Below are 17,017 nucleotides of genomic sequence, written 5' to 3' on the forward strand. Positions count from 1 at the left end.
CATCTTTGATTTTCTGCCTGGAACTCTGCTTTCTCCTCTACCTTGGAAAACAACTAGCTTCCCAGTGAGTCAGTGAGATTTATTTATACGGATCAGCAAGTTATCAAGTTGACTTTCAATATTGCTCAACTTGAACTTCATTAACTGATTTCAAAAAGATGACGTTATTATACTTACAATATCCTTTCAACCCGTAATAGTTTTCAGTCCTGCAATGAATTACATAGATATTTTCCCAGTGCGAGCTGGAAGGATTTTGCATTCAGGTAATATACAATAAATCAAAATTTCTCCACCAAGAAGTTGCACAGATTTCCAAAGTTTATCTCATGTTTATGTACCAGCCCGTCCTGCATCTCAAGCAGCCTACAGTAGAAGTTGAGGGACTTGCAAAATGCTGTTGCGGTAGGAGAGAAGATACAGAACAACAACAAAACCAAAAAAGATGTCTTTTCTTCTTTTTTAACTTGTTATATTTCTTCAGACAACAGACAAGGCTGGAGACAATCTGTTCATTCGTACAACCTTCAGGCTGGAAAGCTTGCAGAGACTGCTAACGAGGGTGGGAAAAGCCTCATAACTCAGCCATTACCACGACTGACAATTAATATTAAGATGCAAAATTCATCCCAGCGCAGAGATAAAGCCAGAGCTAGAGTTGTAAACACAACTCATAATAATGCAAATTCTAATCACTTTCGATTAAGTAAGTTTCATGCATATTATTTCCAGTGCTGGCAAACCAAGCCGGTCACTAGCAGGTAAGTCTAACTGTCTTCAAATGAAGTGTTTCAGCGAGTGCTTCTTCCAAGGCAAACTGTGGTGAAAATAACTTATGGAGATGCATTTTTAATTACTTCTCGCTTACAAATGGAGAAAAAGGGAAATACTTTTGAGAACTAAAGTAGCCTCACCTAAAACCAAGATTCATGGGATACTAGTTAGTACTATGAAAACTGAAAGCATCCTGAACTTGGAGAGCATGACAATAAAAAGATTGAAAGCTTTATTTATTTAACTTTGTTTTCTTTAGGAAAAACTTGAAGGCGGCAGAGTTTCGGAGCTGCAGTGCATTGAAAAAAGTTACTAGACAACAATCGGAGGGGTTTTTCATGTGTGTGTGTTCAGTGGAAAGGAGGTAAGGGCTTACTTTACTTCGTAGCCAAGGCGATTCCATAATGACGGAGTTGAGTAACGATACGCATCCCTAGCATGGCGCGTGTTTCCACAGCCAGCTTACACAGGCACCCCTACAGTAGGGTCTCCACATGCTCTGGGGTGTCTCAGAGCACTATGATGGCAATTCAGCTCTCTTCCTGTGCCTGCAAGCCACGTTATCACCACGTTCCTGAGATTACAAGAAAACTCGTAAGCGTTCAGGAGTGAGAATCCTGCTCGAAGCATCATCTGCTCTAACTTGTGGCTGGAAAAACTCACATCTTGAAGGAGGCAAACAGAGCTCTGTGCTGCCGTCAAACTCATACACTACTCGTATACTCACCTACACAGTGAACATGAAGATACACCTATTATTTGCTTGCCACATGGCAACACAGCTTCCATCTAGTGTAGAAATCCACACAAATTATGTAAATACTGCCTTGAAAAGTACTGTGGTGCTTCGACATTGTAATTCCACGAACGAACAGCCCTCTATGGTGCACTCTATTATATAAAATGTCAGGCTAATCATAGCAATTTGGCTTTACAAGTGTTGCCAAATCTCCTAAATGAAAGTAAAAATGTGGGTAAAAGTGTTTAGGATGTGTCAATTACACAACTACCTCTCTTCCAAGGACAAGATAAGAAATTCCTTACCTGTAACTGACCACAACGACAAACAATTCCTTAGGAGAAACCAGTGTTTGCTTTAAATCCTGAAATCAACACTATTCTATGCTTAGCTGTTCTCATCTATTCCTCTCCTCTTCCCTGATAACTGAGTAATTCAAGAGACACCCAGCTCCTAACCTTGAGGAATAAGACCATACCAAACTGGAGTCTGGTTATTTTTCAGCCCAAGACACACCAAAAAAAGCCTGAATCTCTCATTTGAGCTACTAAGAGCCATTTCTACTTCCATGCTGGCCCAAGAAGTAGGTCATGAAAACAGCATCTCCACGAAACTCGTTGCCCTAGATCCAAAGCCCTTGGTACTCTGGTCAAACTGGAGCTGTGTGTTACCAGCGTGCTTGGGACAGGAGAGAGAAGGATGTCCCGCAGCAGATATAACGTGCGTATCGTTGACTGCAAACAGAAAAAAAGCATGATGCTATAGTTACAAGCAGACATTCGGCACAAGAAAAGGAGCTGTAATGTAGAGAAAAAACTGAATGGCATACAGGAACAGTCAACAGAAACAACCCACCTTTGGAGAAAGATAAAAAAAACAACATCTGTTCAAAATGCTATTTACAAAACAATTAATTTCACATGGGCCTGTGTGGTATTAATGCTTTTCTCAAAGCCCTTTCTTACAGCATCCTTGCCAACTCAGACCACCGTATCTGTAGAGTCTCATATCCTGGCCTACTCAATCGAGCTAAATAATAAAGAGGAGTACTTTGTGAAAGTGTTTGTTTAAAATTACTCTCTTGAGCATTAAATGCCAAAAGGAAATATGGAAATGGCGACTCCTACACACAAGAGTGACTAGCTGATTCAAAATTGTGCTTTATTTTTAATGAGTATGTGTGCAAATCTGAGTCATGTTCTTTATCTTTGCATAAAATTATTCTTAAAATGAAATTAATCTTGGACACAGTGGTCATTCAACTTTGTGGTCAGAGAAATCCGTGGCTTTTTGGCTTCAAACCAAAGCTCTGTTTTGGGCCATCAGCTTCTTGTTACTTAGCAATCAGACTTGTATCACCTCACCACGCAGCTAAGAATGGACATGTGTTTTCAACACATATAACTGTTTCTCCCTTCAACACCGCTTCTCCGGGAGTCAAAAAAAACCCCAAAAAACAAATAAACAAACAAACTCGACAAAAACACAGGTCCACAGTCAGATTCTGATTAGAAATGCTTCAAAATCTCTCTCCTTTCAGCCCCTCGCCTCATCTGTCTGGCCAGTAAATTCTGTGAATAATATGGCATTGTAACATGCTCTTGAAGAGTGCAACAAGTTCTAGCAACGACCCTTTTAAATGATGGAAAAAAGCTCTACTAATGAAAAAGCTTTTCAGGAAAAAAATGCTTCCTCAAAGCAGCAAAGTTAGCTCCGATTAACCAACCTGATAGTTTGCAGCAGGAAGGCTGCAAGTAAGCTTTGGAGTCCTCAGCACTAGAAGGAGATGGAGCTGTTGGAGCGGGGTCAGAGGAGGCCCCAGAGATGCTGGGAGGGCTGGAGCCCCTCTGCTGTGAGGACAGGCTGAGAGAGCTGGGGGGGTTCAGCCTGGAGAAGAGAAGGCTTCGGGGAGACCTCAGAGCCCCTTCCAGTCCCTAAAGGGGCTCCAGGAAAGCTGGGGAAGGACTCTGGATCAGGGAGGGGAGCCATGGGACGAGGGGGAACAGTTTTACACTGAAAGAGGGGAGATTTAGGTGAGATCTGAGGAAGAAATTCTTTGCTGTGCGGGTGGTGAGCCCCTGGCCCAGGTTGCCCAGAGAAGCTGTGGCTGCCCCATCCCTAGAGGTGTTCAAGGCCAGGTTGGACGGGGCTTGGAGCAGCCTGGTCTGGTGGGAGGTGTCCCTGCCCAGGGCAGGGGGTGGCACTGGATGATCCTTAAGGTCCCTTCCAACTCTAACCACTCTATGATTCAATCTCATGCGATGCTGCAGCCAAAATGGAGCCTGGATATTCATGTAATGCTTACTCCTACTGCCTTCACTTGCCTGGAAATGGTCTCAAGCAACATGCCCTCTGCTTCCTCAGTCCTTGTGCCCGATGCACAGCACTGACCATAGCCTGAAGGAAAGCCAAACAGCACTGCATTGTAAGTTTTCCAGGCAGTACAAGAGCAGCTTATCTGGAAATTGCAACAGGAAGGGAAAATTCTTTAATATATTCCTTTAATTCAAAGGGGAGTGTTTGGAGCTTGTTTCATTACTAGCAATGTACATTGTTAACAACACAACTCTTCTTTCGTAAGATAGAGGCTAGATTCAGTTCTCTTGAATCCCTTACACCCAAGTCCAAGTGAAGAATCCTACTCTCCTCTTAAATACAATATCCCCAAACGCAGAGGAAACCATACAGCGCTGTACTAGTGTAATTATCAAATCTACTAAATATTTAGACAATGGAATTTCTGTTATCACTGCCTTAGAAACAAGTCCCTTGATACTGGGAATAGCCTTGCAGCAAGCAGCAGTCTCCCTTGGGAGCTCTTTATGCAGCAGATGCTGTTATGCATCACAAACATGCCACACTCTGCCATCCGACGAGACGTTCATCTCCCCCCTTTCCCCTCCCCAGGAAGCCCAGAGGATTTCCCAAGTCACACAATAAATTAGAGCATTTTCATTCCAAAAAAGGAACTGCATTTTTTTCCCCCAGGAAATCTCTGCACTTTGTCAGTTCACTGTTATTTCAGTGAGAAATTGCTTTCTCCGCCAGCTTTCCCTCCCATCTGTCCCCCACACAAGAGTGTCTGAGATGTTTCGGACAGGTTCACAATTAATTTAAATGACTTTAAAAAGGTTACTGCTGCACTGCATATTGACTATGTCTGAGTTTTGTCCAGAGCCAGAAAACATGAATGGGACGCGATATATCAAATTGTTCCCAGTGGTAAGCATTACATACATAATGACAACATAGTAATCATACAGGTAAAGTTCTCTACAAAAACCATCATCCAGGCCCCAGCTATTCCTTTCTCACATGCGACTTGAAAAATGCCTGCATCACTCTTCTGCTATCTTGGACAGCCCATTTTCCCTTAAAATCTTCATTTGTCAGAATGATATTTAAAGTTGTCATTTTTGGAGTTACTTTGCCAGGCAGAAGCTCGCTTAAGTCCAAACATCTGAGAAAAATGACACGGGTAAATTATGAAGATGTATTTTTAAAAAAATCGTTTAAGTGGAGAGAGTAACTCTATTTCCTTTTACAATAATCTGTCACAACTGATTTCTTTAGTTTCGAGACACACCTTAGAGTCCACTATTCTGATTAAATTTCACAACCTGCATTCTGGCTGACGAACATCCATTTGCTATTCATTCTACCGATTTCAGCTGCAAATCAAAAAGAAGTCATTTTTGGCAAAACAAAGTGAGGGCTTAAGACAATTACCGCTGTGCCTTGACAAGGAGCTCTGCAGTAGGTAAGCAGAGCGAGAGGTAGGCACAGGGATGAAGGAAATCACGTAGAGGAGGAGAGCAGCTGATGAGGAATAAACAGTCATGGTTCAGCAGATCCCGCCAATTCACTTTTCAGCTGACAGTGAGCAAGCCCATATGCCAAGGGAGTACCTCCTGCTCATCGGAAGCTATACCTTTTACAAATCGTTGACAAAGCCATGAATTTACAAGGACCATATGCCAGGTTCTAACTGAATGGTTCTTAAAGTTGCTCTTCCAGCCATTCCCAAAACATACAAGTCTCAAATGTAGAAACAAGCCATCTCTATCACTACATTTAGGGAATGCATTTTTCCTTAGCAGCTCCAAGGTACGGTAATAAACTGACATGAGCTCATCCAAATAAACTCACCAGTAAAACAAGGCAAGCTTTGCCTAGCTCAGTGCTTTTCAAGGTAATACGGTGACGCAGAATGGAGAAAAAACATGGAGCAACTTTAGGCTCTTTTCCAGCGACTGACCTAGAAAATTGGAGGATGAGCTGGAAACTCCCCTCACAACCTAGAAGGAAAGGGTGCTGTTTGCCAGCCACCGACCCTGCCGTCACTTCACTCATGAACCACTTGGTCAGCTTCCCCACCTGAAATTACATGCACATTGAGCCAAAAAATCCAGCCATTTTGCATTTTTTGGTATTTTCCAACCAATGTACGTCAACTAACTAAAAGTAAACCCACTAGCGAAGGTGTCATCCCCTAACTCCACCTTGGGGTGCTCTCCCTCACCCCATTTCTACAGCCTCATACCACTTGGAGTCTACATAAGCTTTGGATAACATAAAGAGCAGCAAGCTATGTATACATCTTGGGACCTGTATGACAAAAGTAAACAAAGTTGTTACCATAGCATTATTCCAAAATCCTCTCAAAACAGCAATACGTTCCACAAAGCTTTTCTTAAACCCTATAAAACTTCTTCGGCTATGACCTCAGTTATTTTATTCCCAGCAGGCTGCAGGACACAACATAAGACTGACAGTCACCCAGGGGGTATTTTACAGTGGTCACCCCCTGGTAGATCCTTCCTAAGTGATCTACCCAAGTGAAATTCGAGTTTTCGTTATTCCAATAAGCAGTTTCAGAGATTTGACAGTTTCCTCATCGCACAGCAGTCCTTTCCTCCTGGGGAAGCCAACAAGAGCGAATCGCTGAAACAAGCTCGTTGGCCGCGTTTTTTTTCCTCTCCTGCTTATGCAAGTTGTTCTACATTTCCTAGTTCCTTAAGAGCTGCCAAGAATGCAGGAAAAGACAACGGACATGCTCCGTATTTTACATGAGACATAAGTGATACCCCACAGGCTTGCCCCACTGGAAAATAATTCCATGTCACATTCAAGTGCTGCATATTTTCATCTTCATTAAAATGACATCTCATTTGGATGACCAATTGAGACCTTAATAACAGGAAGAAAACCCTCTGCCAAAACTATAATAGAAAAGGCACAAGTCATTTTCTTTTCATCATTAAATACTCAAGGACAAAACGGTCCTTAAAGCCAGATCGCTCTAGTTCACCCTCAAAAAGCAAGTACTGAAACACGATCAGCAGCACATCAGCGATATCACAGGTGGTCTCTCAGCCAGAGAGCACTTCAGAGAGTAGAAGTATTCCTCCATTGCGAGTAGAAAGCACACGGTTCCATCTAGCAAAATGGTCAAGGACAGTTCCTCATCCCACACAGGGATGCAGGGAGCAGAAAGTTGCAGTTGGGATCTCAGGAAGAGTGACCACCAGCTGACATTACAATAAAGAAGGAAATAATTAAAAAAAAAAGCCACCCAAAAATCTAAACCCGTTTCCACATTTCCATGGACCTACAAATGGGAGAATAATTTAAATTACAGATTTGTGTCATCTGCATGCCGTTTTATAGAATGGCAAGCAAGTGACTCATACCACAAATCTGAAATGAAATCATAAAAGTTACGTTTCACCCTCAAGACTGGGTGGGACCTAGTCGCACAGAAAGTTTCATTTTTAAGATTAGCCTAAAAACAGCTTTAGAAAATGAAACAACTCTTCCCCCCCCCCCCCCTTCTTTTTCAGGCTTCCTTTCTCTTGTAAGGAGAGCTAGACTCATCCTGTCTGAGGGCAGCTAGGAAACGCTCCCCGTAGGGAAAAAGATCTGTCCTGAAATTTTTGTATGAACAACTGGATCAATTTTACCATGACTGTAAATTCCTTTCCCATCACAGACCCTATATACAAAGTCTTAATTATTCCCACAGGCTGAGTTATAAATAAAAGAAAATGTAGTATCATCCAATAATTGTCAAAGAAAAAAAATCCAACATCTATTCCATGCTGTACAGCGCTCCTCTTCCACATAAAAAGAGCCCTGGAAGGGTGTTCTCCAGATGCTACCAAGTAAAGCTTTTTTCCTATTCACTGAATGAATAGGCACATCAAAAGCTACAAAATGCTGCCTTTTTTTTTTCCCCCTTCAAAACCTATTTCGCTCTGTAAGAATGACTATGATCAAGAAGAGTGTTTCAGCCACTTTCAAATGCCAAAAAAACACTTGCTGGTCATCCCCCTTGAAATTTTTGTTTGTGCACAAAAAAAAAAAATCCCAACACAATCTAACAAAAAAACCTAAAAAGCACAAAATTTTCAATTTAGTACTGGTATTCCATTGCTCTATAATTAGCTAAGGAAAGATCCCCTCCTCTCATTTGAAGTAAAAATGTTGAAAAAGTTTTCTTTCTTTCTGAACCTTTCAAATTAGCATCGAGCTGTAGCCTTCCCCCTGGCAGTGGATCTGCTATGAGGTGGCAGACCTTGCTTTGCCTCGCATTTTAATCAATTTAGGCAGCACTGGAGTGGGCAAGTGGCAATGACTGCTACAAAAATTATGATGTTTTTGCCTGCCTCTGCCAGGGTGAGGCAAGCGAGGAGTCAGCAGGACAGCAAGTGTGTGTGTGGAAAGGAGGAGAAGGAAAAAGCAAGAGAAAAGGGAGGTTTGGTGGACAGACTCATCTTTATGATCAAATCAACGCTTCCAAGGGCTTCCTGGACATTAGAAATGTTGTGCTGGGTCGGTATTTATTTATATTGCAGTTCAAGCCACATCCCATCTTGACTTCCAAAGGGACACCAGATGCATCTCCTCCTGGTCACTCACTGCTCCTCAGAATATCCCAGCACAAGAGACATTTGAGGCCGGGGTAGGCAACAAGTGCAGCCAAAGATCCAGCGAGAATAATGGTTTTATGCCCCTTCAAATGACTGGAAAGCCACCAGTTCTTTGGCTTTTCTAATCATTCATTTGGACGTTACAGTCAGCAGTATGCAAGGTCAGGAAAACAGAAGCGCTGTTAATTCAAGCTGCCTGCCAGTTTCCATCCTCAGCAAAAAACACAGACACCGCACCAAAATATTCTTCCAAGTCTCACCATCCTGGCAGCCACTCACCTCCCCTACGTGAGTTTTGTCAGCCCCGAGCTTCACCTGTTAAATAAATTTGTTTCGAGAGATGGGCAACAGTAGGGCAATAATAAACTGTTGCTTGTGGCCGGGAGGAACCGTGGTAAAAGGGGCCACCAGGGAAATTATTGCCACATCACGAGCAACAGCTTCTCTGGAAGTTGATGCTGCAACAGTTTCAGCCATAGTATGGGGAAAAAAAAATAAACTATCACCAAATACACATTGTATCTATGCCAAGTAAAGGACAGCTTCAGCACCACGTCCACTGCATTTTCCTCCCAAGGCTTCTCGCATCCCAGGACACCTTTTGTCGGCACGGAGTCCTCTCATTTTTGCGGGATACACTCTCCATCGCATCCTTAATACAGGGCCATCTGCATTAAAATCCCATCCTGCTTGGAGGACTGATCGACACAAGCAATCCCAGTCTTCATCTGCAGCAGAGATAAAAACCTGCAGGTTGCCCGATACCTACTTGAAATTTAGCTGCAGTCCAATTAGGCTCAGTTCTTCCTTTTTAGGCTTAGAAGTTGTCACTAGGAGTCATCATTCCTGATCTACCCAGAACTGCCAGGATTAACTACCATAGGAACGACACATACAGCCGAGCCCTTGATTTTCTACGGGTAATTTTTCCCAGATCTGAACCAGCTGATTACATCCCAACCCAACCTAACTCAACCGTTGGCCACATACACTAAGAAACACGAGTTAACAAAAGGCTCTAAATCTTTGTGGGAAGAAAGTCCCGAAGATTAGGCATTCAATTTCCACAAAGGACTGCTCTCCAGACCCACCGCATCTCAGCGGCACGGAGCTCTCGCTGTCGGCAGCTTTACCCTCAACACCCACAGCACCCAAAACAAGTAGGAGTCAAAGACGGGGCTCTCCTTTCTTCATGAGGAAGTTTCCTCCGAGGAACATCCACTTTAATTCACTCTACACACTCCCCTGAGGGCAAGCTGTCTAACAGGAAAACAGCAGCAATTTTTCCATTAAGTACTAGAAATTACTGCAGGACAAAGGCCTTAATTAATAGGTAGTATCGTGATTTATGCCTGCTGTACTTCCCACCAGTTGATAACCTGGCAAACACTGCAAGACTGAGAAATGCCACCTAATTACCCACGAAGGGCTCCATCCCACTCCCGTTGCTTAACAAGTCAGTGCACGGGGTTGTGCTTTGAGACCCCCACGCCACCTTGTCACAGCCCAACCTTCTGCTGGCCACCACCAGCCAGGCTTCTCCCCACCACTCTTGCTGCTTCTCCACCCTTTGCCAATTCTTGCATGAAACTAGTAGGTAGAAAAAGAAACCACACACACAATACATTTATTCCACCTTATCTTGCCTGCTGATACCAACTTTTGCCATTTCTGGTCTTCACCACCAGAAGTTACCTTGGCTCAATTAAACGAACTGCCTCTCTCACCTCCCATCTTCACAGGCGACCTCCCCGCAAGGCATCGGACCTCCACAGCTCCCTCCCAAAGAGGAAGCACATACAGCACCAATTTAAAACAAACACCAATACTACTGAGGTTCCGCTCTACGAACTATTCAGCTGTACTCACCTCCAAAGCCATAGCCATCCATCCACCCACTCCCCCCAGCACTGCAGCCCCTCCAGCCTGCTTCTCTCCTCCTCTACAAGGCTTCTTCCACTCTCCCGTATGTTTAAGCAAGACTGGAAGAGTGGAAAGAGATGGAACCTCAGATATTTCTGCTGCAAGTCCATTTACTCAGTTCTGTCACATTCCCCTAACAAGATGGGCCCTCCAGCCCCACTTTCTACGTGATTATGCCAACTGGCTCCCTCCTTGCCCTTCACAGTCCTTCTGGGAGGCACAACATCGTCACTTTCAGAGGGAAAATTCACAAGTATCAGCAAACACTTCCTCCTGCCTGCTTCTTTCTATGCTGAGATCAATGAGTGAATTTCCCATTCAGGTTTTCTGCATCCTCCTCTCAAGACCTCTCACACCCTGTGATACTCTTCAGCTAGGACAGTACATGAAGACTCGCTGGGTCCTCCATGAGCCCGCTTCTATATGCTGATCCCACTGACCTTTCACAACTCTCTTGGCCTTTGAAACTCTTAAGAAAGCTGTGAATGCTCCATTCAAGCCCTACAACTCCTAATATTTCCATATGCCCATCTGAACTTTCATAAACCAAGTTATTTATTCAAGAGTTCAGACCTCCTCGCCCTCTTAACTGTTTGATGCTATCGCAAACTCATTCTTTACCCACCTGGAGGGGTTTGTTTTAAAGTCCTGTCCTCTCCCAGTAGTCTGGTCAGTTGGTCCAGGCTTTTCCAGTATATTTTATACCCCTTTTGAGAGAACTCATCCATAAGAGCATTTAGCATTTCTGCTCTGTTTCAAGAAAGCCCATTTAATTTATCGCCTGTGCTAGAAACCAGCCATCCTGAGAAGTAACAGAGTAGAATTTATTGTACTAAAAACAATACTGTACAGACATACCTAATATAACCACTCTATTAATTACACCTATATTACACAAACTCTTCCTATTTTCTCATATCATCTATTGACTCAGGAAGCTTATACGGTCCAGACCTATTGCAGAGCAGGATCAATTCTTCATCAGCCATAACGGATTGACGCAGGTCTAACCTGTCCTGACCACCTCCAATAATGAAGGCTGAATAGTTTTCCTGGGAAATATTTCAGCATTTTACTACTCTTACTGTCAGTAAAAAGATTCCCAGAATCTAACCAAATCCCTCTTTCTCACACTGTAAGCCCAGTAATTCTTCTACACAACACTGATCTTCTCTTTTTCTGCTTCCTCTTTGCAGCAACCTCCTTTCGATTTTCTCTTTATTATGAAAAGCTCTGGCTCCTGTAATTTCTCCTTGGAGATCATTTATTCCAGGATTCAGCAGCTCTCAGGCCTCTACTCCCTCACACCGGTCCACATAGTTTCTCAAGTGCGGTGTGATGGAAAGGATAACTCATCTTTTCTGTGAGGAGATAAATAGGCATATTACAGACTCTGTCAAAAGGAACAGTTGGGATACTGGGTACCGACCTGCTCGCAGCAAGCTTTCGCTTGATTGCTAGGTTCACGGCAATCAACATCTACTGAACTGACTTGCCTACAAGCTCCCTACTGAAGAAAAAAAAAAAAAAGAAGAAACCCCCCCAAAAAATAATCACTGCAACGCCACAAAAGGATAAAAGCCAAGCTGCCAAAAATCAGACAGCGTCACCCAACTGGTACTAAAGGCTGAAGAACTTTCTTAATCATCAACCTGAGGGACGCAAGCAAAATCCTCTGCCTTCCCGGAGCATGGCTTTGACAGTATGATTTTAGTGTGCTCATACTTCAGCCACTCAGCTAGGACCACAGCAACAGCAAAGCGTCCCGAAAAGAAGGGATTCGTTATATTTCTGAATGGTCATTTTTAATCTTCTTGCGCTGCTACACTTAGCAGAATCAAGCAAGAACCTGGGGCTCTTACATTAATCACACAGGTCAACATAAATTTAGATAAATAACTTCTTATTTTCTGGGCTGGGCTGCTAAAAGAGACCACTTAAATGATAGTTACAAAAGCTGAAAAGGCTGTTCCACACCTGACCCAAATCCAGGGTACCAGCAGCCTCGCTTGCCAGGTTGGTATTGACAAAAGTCCAAAGTCGATGCTGCAAAAGTCACACTTCACACGTGCGACCGACCGACCCATCTGCAAACACAGGACTGATGCAGCCCAGACACTTGATACCGACAGAACCTCCGGCATCCCATCGCTGCGAAAATATGCCGGCCCCCTCAACAAACACAGCACAAACACTTAGCTGCTCTTCAAACAGCACCCACAGGACCCAGCGTTACCTCCACCGTCCTCCACCCACAGCCCTGCTCCATCACCCCATTCATAACACGATTTCAGCAGCTTTTGGCAGTTTCGCAATTAGTTGCTTGAGCAAAACAACAAGTGAGCGACAGGTGCACACCTCCGGCGGCAGCTTTTTTTTATAGGCAGCAATAAAACAGATTGTGGCAAAAGCTAGAAGAATATCCCACGGTTACATACTGTTCCCTGAGTTTAGAAATTTTTTAAAAAAAACCAAAACCAACCCTTCCCGGTATTTTTAGCAATTCTCTCGAGCTCCAAGACGCAACCCGCCGCCTTTACAGTTTTTTTCCGCCCTAAAGACACATAGTAAGCAACGCGAGTGCTGCCAGTTTTCTCTTTTCTGGCAAAACGTGCCGCTTCTTGGCGGGGGGGGGGAAGAAACGAAGAAAAAATTGCGGGTTTTATTGCCTCCCCACCCACCCCACCCCCCAGAAAAGCCGCACCAACCTGGATGACACCGCCCGTGAGCGGATTCGGGGACACCACGGTCCCCCCGCCACGAGTGCCTCTCCCCTAGCTGACCTTGAGGGGAGGGAAATGGAAAAAAAAAAAAAAAAAAAGAAAACGATAAAATAAAATTTTAAAAAAGGCGAAGATCCGCCGGGCACTTGCGCTCGCCCTCTCCCCTCCATGCCCGGTGTCCGATGCTCCCGGGTGTTCCCCCCGCCCCGGCCCGGTGTCCCCCCTCACCCCCGACCTGTCGCGGCCCAGGGCGCCACCTGGCGGCCGCGCCCCGCCCGGACCCGACCCCCGCCCCGGCAGCCCCGGCCCCGCTACAGGCGGGCTGCGCCGGGCCGCCGCCGCGCCCTCCGGAGAGGGAAGGAGCGGGCCCGGCGCGGCGCAGCAGGGCGGGCTCCCTTGTTACCGGGGCGGCGGGAGGGCCCGTGGGGGCCACGCCGCTGCCCGAGCGGGGCCGGGGGGGGGGGCTCGGCTGCCGCCGCCCGCCCCGTTCAAGTTCCGCTAAGAATAACGCCCGGCTGCCGGGGGCCGCTGCCGCCTCACGCGGACGCGGGGGGGAACCGGGCCCGCCGCCTGCCTCAGCCGGCCGCCGCCTGAAGGGCACGGCCGCCGCCTCACTCACCGTCCGGTGTCGCTGCTGCTGCTGTTGGCGGCGCCGCCCCAGCGCCGGGAAGCAACCGGCCGCCGTCAGGGCGGCGGGCCGGCGGCGGCAGAGGAGGAGCGGCAACGATCTGCCCGCCGTAGCCGCCATCGCGCCGCTGGAGCCGCCTCAAGCTGCAGCGGCGGCGGCGGCGGTTGCTGCTGCCGCCCGGGCCGGGGGGGGGGGGGGGGGGGAGGGGGGGGAGAGAGGAGGGCGGGGCCGGCCGGCGCCGGCGGCCAATCGGAGCGCCCCTCTCGCCGGCCAGGGGCTTGTCAAGCCAGGGCGGGGCAGCCAATGGGCGCGGCGTGGATGGCCTGTGCGGGCAGGCGATTGGCTGGGATGCTGCCTCCCCTGGTGGTGGTGGGCGGGGCCACGCCGGGGCTGGAGGGCAGGGGAACTCCTCGGCGGGGGCGCCGCGGGGCGGGGCCAGCCAGGGGCGGGGCCAGCGCGGGGGGCTGTGGGGAGGGGAGGGGGTGTACCGGGGAGAGGGGTGCATCGGGACGGGGGGTGGACCGGGGAGGGGTTGTACCGGGGAGGGTGGGTGTACCGGGAAGGGGTTGTACCCGGGAGAGGGGTGTACCGGGGACAAGGTGTAACGGGGACAGGGTGTACAGGGAAGGTGGGTGGACCGGGGAGAGGGGTGTACCGGGGAGGAGTTGTATCGGGGAGAGGGTGTACCGGGAGAGGGGGTGTACCGGGGAGGGGGGTTGTATCGGTTGGGTGAGTGTACCGGGGAGGGGGGTGTACCGGGGAAGGGGGTGTACCGGGGGGGTGGGTGTACCGGGGAGATGGGGTGTACCAGGTAGATGGGTGTACCAGGAAGGGGGTGCGGGGAGACAAGGTGTTACTGGGGAAAGGGGGTGCAGCAGGGACAGGGTGCAGGGAGATGGGGTGTACCGGGGAGAGGGTGTGGGGAAACGGGGCGTACCGAGGAGACGAGGTGTACCAGGGAGGGGTGTGGGGACATGAGGTCTACCGGGGAGGGTGTTTGGGGAGATGGGGTGTGCTGGGGAGACGGTGCACTGGGGAGAGGGTGCGGGGAAAGAGGGTGCAGCAAGGGAGGCCACAAAGGCACCACCATGGCATTAGGGATGCACTTAAGGGAGGTAGAGGGATTTGGGGTGCCAGGACAAACCAGCATCCCACGTCCAGTTTCGATAAAAGTTATAAAAAGTAGGTAATCAAAATACATAAATATAGATATATATATTGCAGAGTGAGAGATGTACATGCCTAAGTGGTGGGCCGGGCCGCCAGCCGTAGACCTTGAGCATCTGGGCTAAATTAGCGATATGTGCTGGGTTGTTTCCTGAAAGGTGATTTACTTGGATTATTTTTCTTAGAAAAGACTTTTCCCTTCGGCTGTTGCAATACTGCCAGCGGCTCCTTTTTAATTCCTGGGAAGGAGTAGTGGGGAAGGGAAACGAACCTCTCGCTTTCAATACGGGAAGTGGCCCCAGAATTGCTTGTTAGAAAATGGAGCTTTAAAAAATATTAATGCGCAAGCAATTCCCACGTGCAGTGATACCGTTATGTCTGGGACTGGAATGAAGTGTTGTGGCTTAAAAGCAGCTGGGATCCTGTATTATTAGTATTTTTTGAAGTTGAGGAGCTTGGGTCACAGCTGCGTGGAGTGATTGGGATGCACCTTCTCCTGGGAGGTGAGGAGAGGAGGATGCTTGGGAAAGGAGAGACACTGGAAATTAATGGGGAGAAAACCGTGACAAGGCTGGAGGTTGCCGAAAGCATGAGGGACAAGCGGGCTGAGAGACTCTGGCAGTTATTTACCACCCCTGTTTGCCACAAAGACCTCCTAAAAATACAGAGGGAAGCACGGCCGGGTGATAGGGTGAGAAGGATGCGCTTCAGCCACCACCCACACCATCGCAACAGGCCAGTGCCCTCCTCCTTCCATCCCCACCTCCCTCCAGCACTGCCTTCCCCAAGTCCTGCCTTTGCATCCACTCAGACCCTGAAGGGCCCTTTTCAGCTTTTCCCCAAAACCAGCATCATTTCGGAGCCACGCAGCTCATCCTGAGCAATCCTCCACCTCGATCCTCATTTCTGGCTGTGTTTTCCTGCAGGGATGGGTTTTCACTTCCTTCTCTTTGTCAATTGGAGCTGTCAAGTCTTGGCTGTATCCTTCCGGAAGGATTTACCTGCGGTCTTTCCGGCATAGCGCGTTTAGCACTTCCATAATTATTTGCTTTTTCTTGCAAGATCAAGGACACCAATTGCAGCAGCTTCTCAGATCGGATCAAACCTTTGCTCAGTCCCTGCTCATTGTTTTTCCCTCTCCTTCCATGTTGAAAATTGACGGCAGGAGAAAAAAGGCTTTAAAATAAGGATTTCGTGCAGCGCAGCCCTCTGCGATGACCCCAGGAGCATCTGCACTGGAAAAGGCTCCTGTGCACGTCTCAACCAAAGAGCCGACTCGTCGACCACAGACTCATGTCCCTCTCCGAGGACATCAGGCTCTTCCCTGTATGGTTCGCAGCATCACCACACACAGGCATTAAAAGCCTCGAAATGGCAAAACTGAGGTTAATGCAGCCCGGAGGAGCTGGAAAAGGGAGATTAGAAAGGCAGGAAAGGGGGAGGAAGGAAGTCCCCAGGACGAGGAAGGTCCCCGGGGAGAGCGGAGGATGCAGCCCCAGCAGCGCTTTGGGGCAGAGCCACCTCTTCATGCCATAAAATACCCAACCCAAGGCTTTCTTTTGGCTTGGTGTTTAGGATGAGCCCATACTGCCCTCCTCATGGGGTTTCTGGGGGGGGCTCGGTGCCGGCAGCTCCAAGGGAGGGCAGGGACGGGCACATCCAGCAGATTCTGAGCTGCCAGACCTGCCCCAACTGCTCTCTCCCATTCCCTGCGCTTCCAGCCATCCATGTCATATATTTAGATATTTATTTCTATTTAAGGGGGAGCTAGAAGTGTTCACCTGAAGTCATATTTTATCATAGAACCGTAGAATTTTAGGCAGAGTTTACACATATCCGGGGAGTATTTGGCAGAGGTGGGGGAAGGCGGGCTGCGAGCAAAGGCTGAGGGCAGCAGAAAGGCCAATAATTCATTAGCAAAGCTGTGCTGAGCTTGTGGGCACTCATTACAGGGCACAGAAATGGGAATTAAACGCGAGCCCCTGAAATCAATACCCCGTGCAATTAAATGAGTCGGCAGGGAACGTCTTCTCAAGAGCGCAGGGGGCGAAAGGGGTGAGGATATCAGCACCAACCCGAAACCTCGTCTTTTTAGGTCAAATAGCTCCCAGTACCCTGCTGGGAGCCTCTT

At 47.6% G+C, this 17,017-nt stretch overlaps 1 protein-coding gene across 2 annotated transcripts in view; it reads right to left on the reverse strand.

Annotated features, from left to right (window-relative positions):
- The window catches only part of MCU (mitochondrial calcium uniporter), a 97,191-nt gene extending 83,292 nt beyond the window's left edge, over positions 1–13,899 (reverse strand). For both annotated transcript variants that reach the window (XM_054205776.1, XM_054205777.1), the window contains exon 1: positions 13,711–13,899. In XM_054205776.1, the coding sequence (XP_054061751.1) occupies positions 13,711–13,839 (129 nt within the window). In that variant the 5' untranslated portion in view covers positions 13,840–13,899. The remainder of the gene's footprint in view (positions 1–13,710) is intronic.
- Between the last annotated feature and the right edge of the window lie 3,118 nt (positions 13,900–17,017).

Source organism: Rissa tridactyla, chromosome 6 (genome assembly GCF_028500815.1).
Source record: "Rissa tridactyla isolate bRisTri1 chromosome 6, bRisTri1.patW.cur.20221130, whole genome shotgun sequence".
Lineage (NCBI taxonomy): Eukaryota > Metazoa > Chordata > Aves > Charadriiformes > Laridae > Rissa > Rissa tridactyla.